Source organism: Scyliorhinus torazame, chromosome 15 (assembly GCF_047496885.1).
Source record: "Scyliorhinus torazame isolate Kashiwa2021f chromosome 15, sScyTor2.1, whole genome shotgun sequence".
In the NCBI taxonomy this organism is placed as follows: domain Eukaryota; kingdom Metazoa; phylum Chordata; class Chondrichthyes; order Carcharhiniformes; family Scyliorhinidae; genus Scyliorhinus; species Scyliorhinus torazame.
This window is the reverse complement of record NC_092721.1, coordinates 140,089,701-140,107,175: the sequence shown is the minus strand read 5'-3', so window position 1 is coordinate 140,107,175 and position 17,475 is coordinate 140,089,701. Positions and strand designations below refer to the sequence as shown.

Here is a 17,475-nt window from a genome sequence, read left to right as displayed (position 1 = left end):
AAATTCCATACGGACAGGATCGAACCCTGGTCCTCGGCACCGTGAGGCAATAGTGCTAACCACTGCACCACCGTGATGCCCGGATTTGCTGAAATTAAGAGGTACTACGATCTCGTACCAGACCCCAACAGTGGCTAGGATACTGGACAGAAACCCCAATATTTTATTTTAATTTTGTAAGACTGAGGGGAAAAGATATCTAGCTCCAGCGGTGATTCCATGCAAAAATAGGGATGTGGTATATTAAAACAAACTTTATTACTAACACAGTATTAAAATATATTTGACATCACACAAGAAAATAGCTTACAATTAGCCCTTAAACAATGCTACAATGATACACAATAAGCCTTAACTGCTAGCTTTACTTCTACTCAAACAATAAAACCATCTTAAATCTCAATCCACTTTTAAATACAGTTAGCAATCGGGAATACTTGCTGTACAGAGATGTTCTTTGAGATTGTTTCAGTGAAATTTCAGCCAACAGCAACTGTTGAGATTTATTCATTGAGCAGTAATTTCCTTTCCATTCCAGAAAAATCATCCACTACACCCCAGGTAGATAATGAGGTTTTTGAAACTATCAGTTCTTTACGAAGCTAGGCCAGAGCTGGTGGATATATCATCAAGACAACCTTTTGGATCTGGATTGGCTCTTTCCAGAAGAAGGTATGGAGAAATCTGTTGTAGTACCGAATGATTCTTTGGATGATGAGGTCCTCCAGGTTGGTTCATTATTCCAGTCTGAATTATATGAAGTCTATGTTAGTTTCTTTGAGGAGTCAGCTATGTTTACTGCGGCTGAGCAGCAATCAGATTTTTGTCCAACTGAACCTACCAATGCAATGCCTTGTATATCATTGGTTAACCATGAAGAATTGCCCAGGGGGAACAACATGCTTGACTTTATGTTTTCTTTTTCCTTGAAGATCACACAACCAGAGAGAGTTGGTAGCACCTGTTTCCATGAGTGAAAGTAAATTGACACCCACACTTTAACATTCTTGCCACATAAGTGCCAGGCTGAATCCCCCATTTTCAACATCCTGGGTTTATCATTGACCAGAAACTGAAATGGACTAACTCCAAGAAACTTGACGCCATCCAGGACAAAACACTCTGCTTGATTGGCACCCTTTCGACAAACATTCACTCCCTCCAGCACCAAATAGTGGCAGCAGCTTGTACTACCTCCAAGATACTCTACAGAAAATCAGCATGGCTCCTTAGACAGCACTTTCCAATCCCACAAACATTACCATCCAGAAGGACAGGGGCAGCTGACACATGGGAACACCACCACCTGGAGATTTCCTTCTGTTGCGTTTTTGGTCCTGTAACCTTTTAAGACCAATAAATACACAGGTAGGCTGCTGTTTGCGCTGGCCATAGAGCCATTGGCGATGGCTCTCAGGGAGTCGGCAGAATGGTAGGGTATAATGAGGGGACAGAGGGAGCATCGGGTGTCGCTCTATGCCGATGACCTCTTGCTGTATGTTTCGGATCCGTTGGAGAGTATGGGAAGGATTATGGGCCTGTTGGGGAGGTCTGGAGGGTTCTTGGGATACAAGCTGAATGTAGGGAAAAGCGAGGTATTCCCAGTGAATGAGCTGGCACAGCAGGCTAATTTAGGGGGATGCCATTTACGTAGCGAGGGATAGGTTTAGGTACTTGGGGATTCAGGTAGCGAGAGAATGGTCGGGGCTCCATAAGTGGAACTTAACGAAGCTGGTGGAGGAGGCCAGGGAGGATCTTTTTTTTAAATTAAAAAAAAAAATTTTTTTATTCTCCTCCTTTTTCGCATTTTCTCCCAAATTTACACCCACCAACAATTAACAATAATCAGGAATAAACAATAATCAGTGAGAAATATGTCAATCCCCATAACAATAACACCGATCCCATCCTCCCACCAAACCCAAAACATTCGCCCACATGTTCACATAAACAACTGACAAAAAGGAATCAGGAATCACCCATAGCCACCATTAACACCCATCACCCCCCCCCCCCCCAAACTAATGTTCGATGTTATCCAGTTCTTGAAAGTGCACAATGAATAATGCCCATGAATTGTAGAACCCCTCCATCCATCCCCTCAGTTCAAACGTAACCTTCTCAAGAGTCAAGAATTCCAACAGATCCCCCCGCCACGCCAGGGCACAGGGTGGAGAGGCTGCTCTCCAACCCATCAGGATCCGCCTTCGGGCGATCAACGAGGCGAAGGCTACGACATCTGCCTCTGCACCAGTTTCCAACCTTGGCTGGTCCAACACCCCGAATATGGCCTCCCGGGGGCCCGGGTCCAGTTTCACGAGCACCACTTTAGAAATGACCCTAAAAACCTCCTTCCAGTAATCCTCTAGCTTTGGACAGGACCAAAACAGATTAACGTGATTAGCGGGGCCCCCCCGCAACGTTCACACACATCTTCTACTCCTTCAAAGAATCGGCTCATCTTCACCATAGTGAGGTGTGCTCTGTATACCATAGCCATAGTATGAGACCCAACCTTGCGCACGAGGTGGAGGCATTCACTCTCCGGAGCACCTCACACCAGGGTCCCTCCTCCATGTCCTCTCCCAACTCTTCCTCCCACTTTGCTTTGATCCCTTGCAGTGGTGCCTTCTCCTCCTCCAAAATAACTCCATAGACCGCTGACACTACCCCCTTCTCCAGTCCCCCTGTCGTCAGCACCTCCTCCAGCAATGTGGAGGCCGGTTCCTCCGGGAAGTTCTGTATCTCCTTTCTGGCAAAATCTTGAACCTGCATGTATCTAAACATTTCCCCCTGCTCCAGCCCATACTTCGCTTCCAGCACCTTCAATCCTGCAAATCGACCCCTAAGAAACAAACCTTTCAGTGTCTTAATCCCCTTCTCCTCCCATTTCCGAAAATTTTCATCCCACCTCCCTGGCTCAAATCTGTGGTTCCCCCGAATCGGCATTTCCCGGTGAGCCTGCCACCAACCCGAAGTGTTGGCGAAACTGCCTCCAATTTCTCAATGAAGCTATTATTACTGGACTCCCTGAGTACTTCCCTAGGGCTATCGGGAGCGGCGCTGTTGCTAGTGCTTTCAATCCCGACCCCCTGCACGAACTCTCCTCCATTCTGATCCACTGGGAATCAACCCCTCTTACCCAGCTCCACACCTTCTTCACATTCGCCGCCCAGATGGGGGATGTTTGTGACCGTGTTTGAGGAGCTGTTCGTCGCAGTGGGGTGCGGAGGTGGGTGATGGGGAGGGGGGTGGTGAAAAAGGAGAAAAATTTCAACAACTGTATAGTTGATTGTTGGGAAGAATGTTTCCCGGGGTGTTTATTTGCTGTAACCTACTTTGATACAAGTTTGAATAAAATGCGTTTTTAAAAAAAAATACGCAGGTAGGCACAGGTGATTAACATTGCAACTGTCCTTTATTATTTCAGCTGTTGAACTAACAAAAAAACATGGATCCTGCAATCCCAAAATCAGCAAGCCAGACAAGACACACAATGCAGAACACCGTCCTCGTCACTCACCATCCTGACTTGGAAATATATTGTCGTTCCTTCACTGTCGCTGGGTCAAAATCCTGGAACTCCCTTCCTACCAGCACTATACCACAAGGACCGCAGCGGTTCAAGAAGACAGCTCACTACCATGTACCCAAGGACAATTTGTGATAGGCATAAAATGCTGGCCTAGCTAGCGATGCACACATCCCATAAATAGATAGGATAAAGACACTTCAGTCTCAACCGAAAATCTTCTTCCCACCAGAGCTGTCCTTTGGCATAGAATCCAAGACAGCACCTTAAGATATTCTACAGACTCAGAATCCTGTCCAGGAAATACATCTTCATATACTTTTAGACATTCATCCTGTTGTGGAAAAGGTGTTCTCGTATCCTGTCCAGGAAATACATCTTCATATACTTTTAGACATTCATCCTGTTGTGGAAAAAGTGTTCTCTTATCTTCTCATCCTCAAAAGTTCTTCCCATTTCCCACAGTGGAGCAGCCTCAGGAAAAATTGTGGCAATGTTACTACTGCCTACAGAATGTAAACGTCCTTTCCAAAATGTCAGTTGGAAACCATCGCCTTGTTTCCTGCAACCCCTACAGAAATGTTGTCATTCTTCTCCTCGTCATCAGATTCATTAGAATCTCAGATCTTCAATACCTTTTTTGCCCTCAATGGAGCAGTGACTGATAAGACTGAGAGAGTCTTCATTAGAGTTGAAGATCCTTCATCTTCTCAGGTCTTTCTCCACTGTATTTTAAGGGAGCAGAACATTCCTGAGAGACACCTAATTTATTCTCTTCTAGTTCAATTGTTGAAGTCCTTCAGTCTCCTCTCTTGGATCAGTCTCTCTGAAAAGGTCACAGTTCCTTATAGCATTGGCTTGGTGGGTGATGGAGAGAGGAGTTGGATAGAATCTGTAGCAGTAAAAGGAATTTACAGATGTGCAACTTAATTAGTTTAAAATATGATTTAACATTGTCGTTAAGAAGTTGTTAGAATACTAGGGGGGAGATGTAGTTGAATGGGTTAACAGAATATTTATGGTAATAAATTATGTAGACCATGAGGTAACAGTGACATCAGTAGTCATGTGAGCTCGACATTCGGGAGAGAGGATGGAACAGTCTGCACTCAAGAGAGACATATCTACTCTGAACTACTTTATATTTAGTATATATTATATTATATTACTTTATATTAAACCAGTTTGAAGTAACTACCAGAGTAAGGTTCTCTAGACAAGATAGGCCACACAAACCAGGGAAGTCAACAATCACGTCACCAGTATATGAAACAGTTGGGTTGAAATAGTGGGGCTTCCGGCTCTGGGTCACTGTCCGTGTCGAGTTTGCAAATTCTCCCCATGTCTGTGGGGGTTTCACCCCCACAACACACTAAATTGGCCCTTAATTGGAAAAATATAATTGTGTATTCTAAATTTATTTTTTTAAAGTGGGGATTGTTCTCCTTGGAACAATGGAGATTGAGGAGAGATTTGATGGAAGTGGACAAGATTATAACAGACTTGTTTAAGGTAAACCAGGAAAGGTTGTTCCCGTTAGCTGATAGTAAAAGGACTGAGGGACACAAATTTAAGGTTTTGGGCAAGAAATGCAGGGGGACTCTGAGGAAGAACGTTTTTACACAGAGAGTGATAACGACTGGAACCCACTGCCCATGAGGGTGGTGAAAGCGGAAACAATCAATGATTTAAAAAGATAATTGGATGGGCACTTGAAGGCAATAAACCTGCAGGGCTCCTGGGATTAATGGTGGATTGGGACTGACTGGATTGCTCCACAGAGAGCCGGCAGAGACTCAATGGGCGACACGGTAGCACAGTGGTTAGCACTGTTGCTTCACAGCACCAGGGAGCCTGGTTCGATTCCCGGCTTGGTTACTGTCTGTGCGGAGTCTGCACGTTCTCCCTCTGTCTGCGTGGGTTTTCTCCGGGTGCTTCGGTTTCCTCCCACAAGTTCCGAAAGATGTGCTTGTTAGGTGAATTGGACATTCTCCCTCGTGTTTCCGAATAGGCGCCGGAGTGTGGCGACTAGGGGATTTTCACAGTAACTTCATTGCAGTTGTTACTTGTAACACTAATAAAGATTATTATTGTTAATGGGATAAATGACCTCCTTTTGTGCTGTAAACAACTATGACACAATTGTATGATTCTTAACAGAATAAATAGGGCTGTCAGAAAAATATCAATCTGCATATTTTATAATAAGTCAGCAGAGACTTTATTGCTAAGTGTGTGCTTGTAAATTAAAAATATCTGTAAATAATCACTCCTGTAACATTCAGGTTTCTCCCATGAGTCACTATAAATCTTGAACCTCTTCTGGATTTAACCTGTTGAATCAAATTCCAAAAGAAAGATAGATGACGTCCTGAAGCAATGTTGAGTAAAGATAGGCTAATTTATTGCATTAATCTATATGACACTGTATCAACAATGGAGAATTTCTGACTTCACAACAGTTTTGTCAGATCAGAAATTCCTTCTGGCCACTGAAGAAAGCAGCAAGAGCAGGAGGAGTTGGGAGCTATGGTGAAAGAACATACTGCGAAAGCGAATGTTTCTATGAAATAGGAAAAAGAGAAGCCTGTCTATGAACTATAGGCAAATTACAGTTTTTCCATATGACCAGAAGAAAGTGAGAATAATATTTTGGAACTGCTGCGCGCAAAAAAAAGGGCATACTTGCATATTCAGGGAAAAAAGATAGTCTGTCAAATATGTGCCACTGTCATGGTTGAAGAATCATTGTGAAGTCAAGGACACTGGGAACCTGGGGAGGAAGGGCCAATTTAGTGTGGCCAATTCACCTATCCTGCACATCTTTGGGTTGTGGGGGTGAGACCCACACAAACATGGGGAGACTGCAAACTCCATACAGACAGTGACCTGGGGTCGGGATCGAACCCAGGTCCTCAGTGCCATGAGGCAGCAGTGCTAACCACTGCGCCGTCGTGCCGCCCTCCCAACGGATTTTGCAGTTTGGAGTGGGGAGGAGGTGCTAGGATCACAGCACCTCATAAAACCCAGCCCACAATGTGAAAATAAAAACAAAGTGTGCATAATGTGTGTGTAAGAAGAAAAACAATCTATCAAAAATAGGAGCTAGGGCAGCATGGTGGTGCAGTGCCCTGCTGCCTCACCGCGCCGAGGTTCCAGGTTTGATCCCGGCTCTGGGTCACTGTCCGTGTGGAGCTTGCACATTTCTCCCCATGTTTGCGTGGGTTTCACCCCCACAACCCAAAGATGTGCAGGCTAGGTGGATTGGCCATGCTAAATTGCCCCTTAATTGGAAAAAATGAATTGGGCACACTAAATTTTTTTTAAAATAGGAGCTAATAAAATGTCAATTGTATAAATTACATCTCTTGGGGGTTACGGAGAGGGGGGTAGAGAGATTATGTTGGAGAAGAATGGAGTTACTAATAAAAAATCTCAACATTGACCTCCGAGCCTCATACTAACTGGAGAGAGAAATAAACTCACATGAAGCACTCAATATCTACCATGCACTTATTCATCACCTCAAAACGATATATAAGGAGGCTGAGAATGGAATGGATAGATAGCCTTCCAATACCAACTGGATCCAGGCAAATTATGACTGCAATAGAAAGTACTCTGCCCTATTATCCTATGTTCTGAATCTTGACGTCATGAGTCATTGGCAATAGGAAAGAAAATCAGTATTAAACATGCTTATTTGTTTTCTTTTGCAATATGAATAACAGACTGACGTAACCAAAATAAAGTCCATTTTCACTCAGGATTGCAGGGTCATGTCAGCAAATGATTCTGAACTTAGTATACTTTGAGCTCAAATAAAGTTATATCAAATGAACAGTTAAGGCTCGGCTTGAGATGCAAATACAATGATCTATAAAACAAATGCACTCAAGCAGCTGCTAGAAGAAAAGACCAGAGACGTAACTGTTACGGTTTTCTTTGTTCTTCATATTAATTTTGACTTTTAGATCAGAAATAAGTTCATATTTTTACAAGCTTATATAATGCATTGAGTAATTTTACACAGATAATCAAAATGCACCTGCTATCTTATTGCCATTACTTCTAATTTACTTACATTAGGCGGAATATATTTATCATCTTCATCAATACCAAGCGGGACCACTATCAATTTCTGGAATGCTTTCTTCATCTTTTCACGATCGCCAATGGCAAAGTAGCACAGAATGAGGTTAAAGCTGGTTTTTAAATTTGGGCTTTCACTCATAATATGCTCAAAGGAGGTGATAGCATCAGAGTACTGTCCCATTTTGACAAATACAACACCAATGTTCTGCATTATTTTAATCCTATTTAAAAAGAAAAAAATATAATTTGACAAGAAGAAAAAAGCTATGGACAACTGATGTTCAATTATAAATTAGCCTTCTGTATTACATTCCATACCTCATAAGAGCCGTAAAAAAGGTTTCCCCAGATTGTTACAACACAGAACTGTGAAGATTGGGAGATGTTAGGAAATTGGATCGAAGATGTAGTGGGCAATTTAGGGTTTAATAACCTGAGGGTTAAACTGCGAGCACTGAGTCAGAGGTATACACCCATACCTGGCCTGTGTTATACTGTTCCATTCAGACTTAAACTCGTTAATAGAAATAAACAGGATATGCCTTTTCAGCTGGGCTGATTCACTCATGATCCATTGTCCTCCAGGATACTGTTGTCTGACCAGCCATTAGCCCATTACAGAATCTGATGGCCTCTTTTGTCCATAAATTGGAGGTTAGTTGCATATTCACAGCATGACCCAGTTCTTTTGTGTAAACAGGAGTGGGTACTCAAAAGTCCAAATAGTGATGATGAGTTCAAGTCTGGATACGTCTGGACAGACCCATCTTTGAGGAGCTGGGCAGAGTTCACAGAGGTACAAAAATCCTGTAAAAGGGCCTTTGTTTGGCCCCTTGTTCCGCACTGTAACCAATCACTGTTTGTTAATGTACCATTTGTCAATGTTCTCTGTTGGTTATTCTTTTGTCTACTATGTATGTACTATGTACGTTCCCTCGGCCGCAGAAAAATACTTTTCACTGTACTTCGGCACATGTGACAATAAATCTAATCAAATCAAATCAAACTCTTTCTGTACAGTCTTGAAAATTAAAAAAACGTTGTGGTTCTGGTCCACGATCTTAGTCGGTCGTTGGGGTCTGGTAACAGAAGGCCACTTGGTTCGTCGTGTCTGCGCGGTTCTCTGAATGAACAATTCACCTAGTGTCATCGTCCCACCTTCTCCTCAGAACTATGCACATTCTTCCTTTTCAGATAATAATCAAATTCTCTCTTGAATACCTCGATTGAACCTGTCAACACCACACTATCAGGCAGCGCATTCCAGATCTTAACTGTGTGCAAATGTTTCTCATATCCCCAGTGCTTCTTTTTCAAAACTACATTAAATCTGTACCTTCTCGTTCTTGATCTTTTCACCAGTGGGAACAGATTTCTCATGATTCTGAATACCTCTATCAAATCTCCTCCCAACCATCTCTTCTCCAAGGAAAAAAGATCCAACTTCTTCAGTCTATCTACATAACTGAAGTTTTCATCCCTGTGCAACAATTGTTTCATATTATTTGGCAATAAGATTTTAAATTACTTTCAATTAGAATTGTTATTGAAGATAGTCTTCAGGGGGAATTGAATTCAGGAGGTTCTCTCCAATCATCATGTCTCTAAATCATCAGACTGTTTACCTGATATCCAGTTATCGATGAATAGAAATTTCCTCCAAATAAACTTGGGCAGACCAATGCCATGATCTTTGGCCCCTGCCACAAACTCCATTCCCTAGGAACTGACTCCGTCCCGCTCCTTGACAACTGTCTGAGGCTAACCAGACTGTTTACAACCTTGGTGACAAACTTGACCCGGAGGTGAGTTTCTGATCACATCCTCTCCATCCCAAAGACCACCTACTTCCACCTGTTTTACTTTGCTCAACTCTGCCCTTGCCTCAGCTCATTTTCTGCTGAAACATTCATTCATGCCTTTGTTACCTGCTGACCTGGCTATTCTAACAAAGATCTGGCCAGGCCATCCAAAATTCTGCTGCCCAGATTGTAACACGCACAAAGTCTAGTTCATTCATCATCTTTCTGCTTACATTGGCTCCTGGAGAGGATGTGATCAGAAACTCACCTCTGGGTCAGGTTTGACACCAAGGTTGTAAACAGTCTGGTTCAGCTTCAGACAGTTGTCAAAGCTTTGACAAAGGGCCATCCGGACTCGAAACGTTAGCTCTTTTTTCTCCCTACAGATGCTGCCAGACCTGCTGAGATTTTCCAGCATTTTCGCTTTGATTTCAGATTCCAGCATCCGCAGTAATTTGCTTTCATCTTTTTAACTGAGTCAATCCAAAAGATACAGGTACACCCATAATGCTGTTAGGGAGCAAGTTCTAGGATTTTGATTCAGTGACTTTGAAGGCACTGTAATATAGTTCCAAGTCAGGATGGTGTATGTCTGGAGGTGAACTTGCAGGTTGTGGTGATGTCATGTGTATGTCACCCTGTTCTTCAAGCTGGTAGGAGTAATGGGTTTGCAAGGTACTGTTGAAGGAGCCTTGACGAGTTGCTGCAGTGTATCTTATATATAGTATGATGTGGAGATGCTGGCGTTGGACTGGGGTGAGCACAGTACGAAGTCTTACAACACCAGGTTAAAGTCCAACAGGTTTATTTTGATGTTACTAGCTTTCGGAGCGCTGCTCCTTCCTCAGGTGAATGAAGAGGTCTGTTCCAGAAACACACATATATAGACAAATTCAAAGATGCCAAACAATGCTAGGAATGCGACCATTAGCAGGTGATTAAATCTTTACAGATCCAGAGATGGGGTAACCCCAGGTTAAAGAGGTGTGAATTGTATCAAGCCAGGACAGTTGGTAGGATTTCGCAGGCCAGATGGTGGGGGATGAATGTAATGCGACATGAATCCCAGGTCCTGGTTGAGGCCGCACTCATGTGTGCGGAACTTGGCTATAAGTTTCTGCTCGGCGATTCTGCGTTGTCGCGGGTCCTGAAGGCCGCCTTGGAGAACGCTTACCCGGAGATCAGAGGCTGAATGCCCTTGACTGCTGAAGTGTTCCCCGACTGGAAGGGAACATTCCTGCCTGGTGATTGTTGCGCGATGTCCGTTCATTCGTTGTCGCAGCGTCTGCATGGTCTCGCCAATGTACCACGCTTCGGGACATCCTTTCCTGCAGCGTATGAGGTAGACAACGTTGGCCGAGTCGCACGAGTATGTACCGCGTACCTGGTGGGTGGTGTTCTCACGTGTAATAGTGGTATCCATGTCGATGATCTGGCACGTCTTGCAGAGATTGCCATGACAGGGTTGTGTGGTGTCGTGGTCACTGTTCTGAAGACTGGGTAGTTTGCTGCAAACAATGGTTCGTTTGAGGTTGCGCGGTTGTTTGAAGGCAAGTAGTGGGGGTGTGGGGATGACCTTGGCAAGATGTTCATCGTCATCAATGACGTGTTGAAGGCTGTGAAGAAGATGACGTAGTTTCTCTGCCCCGGGGAAGTACTGGACGACGAAGGGTATTCTGTCGGTTGTGTCCCATGTTTGTCTTCTGAGGAGGTCGATCCGATTTTTCGCTGTGGCGCGTTGGAACTGTCGATCGATGAGTCGAGTGCCGTATCCCGTTCGTACGAGGTCATCTTTCAACGTCTGTAGATGTCTGTTACGCTCCTCCTCGTCTGAGCAGATCCGGTGTATACGGAGCGCTTGTCCATAGGGGATGGCTTCTTTAATGTGTTTAGGGTGGAAGCTGGAGAAGTGGAGCATCTTGAGGTTATCCGTGGGTTTGCGGTAAAGCGAAGTGCTGAGGTGACCGTCCTTGATGGAGACGAGTGCGTCCAAGAATGCAACTGATTTTGGAGAGTAGTCCATGGTGAGTCTGATGGTTGGATGGAACTTATTAATGTCATCGTGTAGTCGTTTCAGTGATTCTTCGCCGTGGGTCCAAAGGAAAAAAATGTCATCGATGTATCTGGTGTATAATGTCGGTTGAAGGTCCTGTGCGGTGAGTAGGTCCTGTTCAAACTTGTGCATGAAGATGTTGGCGTATTGGGGTGCGAATTTGGTCCCCAGGGCTGTTCCGTGCGTCTGGATGAAGAACTTGTTGTCGAAGGTGAAGACGTTGTGATCCAGAATGAAGCGGATGAGTTGCAGAATTGCGTCTGGAGATTGGCAGTTGTCGGTGTTGAGTACTGAGGCTGTTGCAGCAATGCCGTCGTCATGGGGGATGCTGGTGTAGAGTGCCGAGACGCCCATTGTGACGAGGAATGTTCCTGGTTCAACTGGTCCATGGATGCTGAGTTTCTGTAGGAAGTCCGTCGTGTCGCGACAGAAGCTGGGTGTACCTTGTACGATGGGTTTCAAGATGCCCTCGATGTAGCCAGAGAGGTTCTCACACAGGGTCCCATTGCCTGAAACGATAGGGCGGCCTGGTGTGTTGGCCTTATGTATTTTCGGGAGGCAGTAGAGATCTCCAATGCGGGGAGTACGTGGGATGAGAGCACGTAGGGTGCTCTGAAGATCTGGATCCAAGGTCTTGATCAGTCTGTTAAGTTGGCGGATGTGTTCCTTGGTCGGATCTGCGGGTAACTGTCTGTAGTGTTCTTGGTTGTTCAGTTGTCGGTATACTTCTTTGCAGTAGTCCATTCTGTTCAGTACGACAGTGGCCCCCCCTTTGTCTGCTGGTTTGATGACGATGCTGCGGTTGGTCTTGAGAGCGCGGATGGCATTGCGTTGTGCTTGGGTGACGTTCAGGGCTGTCTTGTGAATGCGACTGATGAATCTGGCATTGACGCGACTCCTGACGGCTTGAGCATACATGTCGAGTCTAAGGCAGCGGCCTTCCGGAGGGGTCCAATTCGACTCTTTCCTCTTCGGTTGCCGCACCGCAGATCTCTCGGTCTGCTGTTCCGGTTCATTGGTAGTCTGCTTGGGTTCGCTGTTGGCCTCTTGGGGTCTGTGGAAGAATTCCCGGAGCCTCATTCGCCTGATGAATTCCTCCGTGTCTGCCGCGAGGCTGACGGGGTCCATTTTTGTGGTGGTGCAGAAATTGAGCCCTCTGCTGAGGACTTCGATTTCGTCTGGTTGAAGGGTGTAGTCTGACAAGTTGACAATAGATTTCCCTGTATTGTTTTCTACTGTGGCACCGGGGGTGGCTTGGTTGCTGCCGGTGGTGATGCCAAGTTTCTCAAGCTTTCTGTTCTTGGTGTGCATATAAGTGGCATAGTATCGTTGTCTCATCTGTTTGGCGGTGTTCAGCAGCTGGTCTGCTGCATCCTGAGCGCAAGTTGAGAATATGGCCTCTATCTTGGTTTCCAGGTTGCGTCGTCTGCTGTAGAGCTGGCGGACGAGGTGGTTGAGGAGTGTGAGAGAGGTGAGACGGCCTTCAGGACCCGCGACAACGCAGAATCGCCGAGCAGAAACTTATAGCCAAGTTCCGCACACATGAGTGCGGCCTCAACCGGGACCTGGGATTCATGTCGCATTACATTCATCCCCCATCATCTGGCCTGCGAAATCCTACCAACTGTCCTAGCTTGATACAATTCACACCTCTTTAACCTGGGGTTACCCCATCTCTGGATCTGTAAAGATTTAATCACCTGCTAATGGTCGCATTCCTAGCATTGTTTGGCATCTTTGAATTTGTCTATATATGTGTTTCTGGAACAGACCTCTTCATTCACCTGAGGAAGGAGCAGCGCTCCGAAAGCTAGTGACATCGAAACAAACCTGTGTGTTTAACCTGGTGTAAGACTTCGTACTTATATATAGTACATACTGTTGCCACTCTGCACCAGTGGTGGAGGGAGTATATGTTTAAGGTGGCGCATGGGTGCCAATCAAGCTGGCTGCTTTGCCCTGGGTGGTGTCAAGCTGCTTGAGTTTTGTTGGAGCTGCACTCATCTAGACAAGTGGAGAATATTCCATCACACTTCTGACTTGTGCCTTTCATATGGCTACAGCTTTAGGGAGTCAGGAATTGAGTTAATTGCCCAGAATTCCGAGCCTTTGATCTAATTCTTATAACGATAGTATTTATATGGATGGTCATGTTAGGTTTCTGGCCAACAGTAACTCAGGAGGTTGGATAGTGGGGGATTCAGTAATGGTAGCGCCTTTGAACGTCAAGGAGAGGTGGTTGGAAACTATTCCTGAGACTTGTCTGACATGAATGTTGCTTACCACATATCAACCCAAGCCTGAATGTTGTCCAGATCTTGCTCCATGCAGACATGGACTACTTCAGTTTCTAAACATGGTACTAAACACTGCAATCATCACTGGATATCCCCACTTCTGAACTTATGATAGAAGGAAGATTATTGATGCAGCAGCTGAAGGTGGTTGGTTCTAGGATACTACCCTGAGAAACTCCTGCAGAATGTCTTGGGCTGAGATTATTGACCTCCAGCACCCTCAGGCATCTTTCTTTTGAGCTGTGAAGAGATCTTTCCCTTGATACTCATTGACTTCAATTTTGCTGAGGCTCCTTGATGCCACACTTGATCAAATGCTGCCTTGATATCAAGGGCAGTCATGCTCACCTCACCTCTGGAATTTAGCTGTTTGGATCAAGGCTGTAATGAAGTCTGGAGCTGAATGGCTCTGGCAGAACCCAACTGCGTATCGGTGAGCAGGTTATTGCTGAGTATGTGCCACTTGATAGCACTATTAGCAACAATTTCCATCACTTCGTGATGATTGAGGGTAGATTGATGGGGCAGATTGGATTTGTCTCACTTTTTGCGGACCAGAGCATTGTCAGGTAGTTGCGAAAATTGTAATAGTCATGGTGGAATTTGAACTCAGACCTGTGGAGCATAAGACCAGGCCTCTGGATTACTAGTTCAGTAACATTACCACTATGCTACTTCCTCCAGCCATACAACCCTGAGCCAGCTACATTTCTCAAATTTGGTCCCTTACTCAACTTAATTATTCCAACACTGGTGGATATACCTTCTCTTAGCTATGCCCCAAACTCTGGAATTCCCTTCTTAAACTTCATCTCCTTTCTCTCCTCCTGTTACCTGTTTGATCAATCTTTTGATCGTCTGTCCTCATTCTCTGTGTTTATCTGGGTGTCAAATTTTGTTTGAGGGTACTTGTCTGAAGTGCCTTGGAATGTTTTTTAAAAATATATTTATTAAAGTTTTTTAACAAAACAATTTTTTCCCCTTACAAACAATAAACCTCCCCCCCAAGTAACAAAATAACACAAAATCGCCCTGAGCAAGATATATACATGGTAAGATGATATGTTTACATAGCTTTATACACTGGCTCTAGATGATATATTTACATAGCTTTATACGCTGGCTCTCGCCCATTCGTGCCCGTTTTCCCCCACCCTCCATGTTATCCCCCGCTCATCCGTCCCCTCAAGCAATCTCTCGTCCGTCCCGCCACCCCCCCCCCCCCCCCCCCGCCCCCCCCCCCCCCCCCCAGGGTTGCTGCTGCTGCTGAACGACCTTCCTCGAACGCTCCATGAAGTAGTCTAGGGACGGTTGCCATCGCCTGTAGAACCCCTGCGCAGACCCCCTTAAGGCAAACTTAATCCTCTCCAACTTTATGAACCCAGCCATATCGTTTGTCCAGGCCTCCACGCGAGGGGGCTTCGCCTCCTTCCACATTAGCAAGATCCTTCGCCGGGCTACCAGGGACGCAAAGGCCAGAATGCCGGCCTCTTTCGCCTCCTGCGCTCCCGGCTCGTCCACTACTCCAAATATTGCTAGCCCCCAGCTTGGCTTGACCCGGACTTTCACCACCTGAGATATTGCTCCCGCCACTCCTCTCCAGAACCCCTCCAGTGCCGGACATGTCCAGAACATGTGGACATGGTTCGCCGGGCTCCCTGAACATCTTCCGTATCTGTCCTCTACCCCAAAGAACCTACTCAGCCTCGCCCCCGTCAGGCGCGCTCTGTGAACCACCTTAAATTGTATCAGGCTGAGCCTGGCACATGAGGAGGAGGAATTAACCCTACCCAGAGCGTCAGCCCACAAACCTTCCTCGATCAATTCCCCCAGCTCCTCCTACCATTTACCCTTCAACTCTTCTGCTAGCGCTTCCCCCTCTTCTTTCATCTCTTGGTGTATTGCCGAAACCTTGCCCTCCCCGACCCATACACCCGAGATCACCCTGTCTTGAATTTCCTGTGTCGGGAGCAGCGGGAATTCCCTGACCTGTCGCCTCACAAAAGCCCTCACCTGCATATATCTGAATGCATTTCCCGGGGGTAGCTCAAACTTCTCCTCCAGTGCCCCTAGGCTCGCAAATGTCCCGTCGATGAACAGGTCCCCCATTCTTCTAATCCCCGCCCGGTGCCAGCCCTGGAACCCCCCATCCATCTTCCCCGGGACAAACCGGTGGTTACCCCTGATCGGGGACCACACCGAGGCTCCCACTGCACCCCTATGCCGTCTCCACTGGCCCCAGATCCTTAACGTTGCCGCCACCACCGGCTCGTGGTGTACTTTGATGGCGAGAGCGGCAGCGGTGCCATCACCAGCGCCCCCAAGCTCGTTCCTTTGCAGGACGCCATCTCCATCCTCTTCCATGGCGCCCCCTCTCCCTCCGTAACCCACTTACGGATCATCGCCACGTTTGCTGCCCAGTAGTAGCTCCCTAGGTTTGGCAGCGCCAGCCCTCCTCGGTCCCTACTGCGTTCCAAGGACCCTCTCCTTACCCTCGGGGTTTTGTTAACCCACACAAACCCCATAATACTCCTACCTACTCTCTTGAAAAAGCCCTTGGTGATCACGATGGGGAGGCACTGGAACACAAACAAAAACCTCGGAAGGACCACCATTTTTACCGACTGCACTCTACCCGCCAACGAGAGTGGCAACATGTCCCATCTTTTGAAGTCCACCTCCATTTGGTCCACCAACCTCGTCAGATTCAATTTGTGTAGGGCCCCCCCAGCTTCTAGCTATCTGGATCCCTAGATACCGAAAACTCCCCTCCGCCCTCCTCAGCGGTAGGTCCCCTATCCCTCTTTCTTGGTCCCCTGCCTGTAGTACAAAAAGCTCGCTCTTCCCTACATTGAGCTTATAGCCCGAGAACTCCCCAAACTCCCACAAAATCTGCATGACCTCCACCATCCCCTCCATTGGGTCCGCCACGTACAGCAGCAGGTGCCTTGGAATGTTAAATACAAATTGTTGTTGTATAATTGTATTCTATACCATAACAATCTCGTGGTCATCAATAAAATGCACAGCATCATATATTCTTACATTAAACACTTAGGCTGGAATTTCCAGGAGTGAGAATCTTCTGCAACAACAAATTGCATTCTTACAGCATCCTTAATAAAGAAAAATGTCCCAAGATGCTTTACAGAAGCATAATCAGAAGGGATCAGAAGGATGACCAAACGTTTGGTCAAGCAGGTGGTTTTAATGGAGGTGGAAAGGCAAAGCTGTCCATACCTAAGATCTTTCTACATTTCTGAGAATGGAAGCATTGAGGAACTAGAAACAATGTGGATTGACAAGAACAGAAGTGGCTAAGCAAATCTTAACAAAAGTTGTGGATGAAGTGATGTGTACAAAATATGGACAATGGGAGGCTGGTCAGGAGAGCATTGGAATAGCTGAGCCTCATTTGATAGGGTGGAGTGGGAGTATTTATGGGAAGTGTTAAGGAGGTTTGGGTTTGGGAACGGGTTTATTAGCTGGGTTAGACTTCTTTATGGGGCTCCAACGGCAAGCGTAGTTACAGGTCGACATAGATCGGAGTATTTCCGACTATATAGGGGAACAAGACAGGGATGCCCGCTGTCTCCATTGTTGTTCGCGTTGGCAATTGAACCTCTGGCCATGGCGTTGAGAGACTCCAGGAAATGGAGAGGGGTGATTAGAGGGGGAGAAGAACACCGAGTCTCG

At 45.9% G+C, this 17,475-nt stretch overlaps 1 protein-coding gene across 1 annotated transcript in view; it reads right to left on the bottom strand.

Annotated features, from left to right (window-relative positions):
• Window positions 1–17,475, bottom strand: part of ift88 (intraflagellar transport 88 homolog) — a 188,848-nt gene that overhangs the window by 74,659 nt on the left and 96,714 nt on the right. Inside the window, exon 12 of the mRNA XM_072476831.1 lies at window positions 7,617–7,848. Coding sequence (XP_072332932.1) covers window positions 7,617–7,848 — 232 coding nt within the window. The remainder of the gene's footprint in view (window positions 1–7,616; window positions 7,849–17,475) is intronic.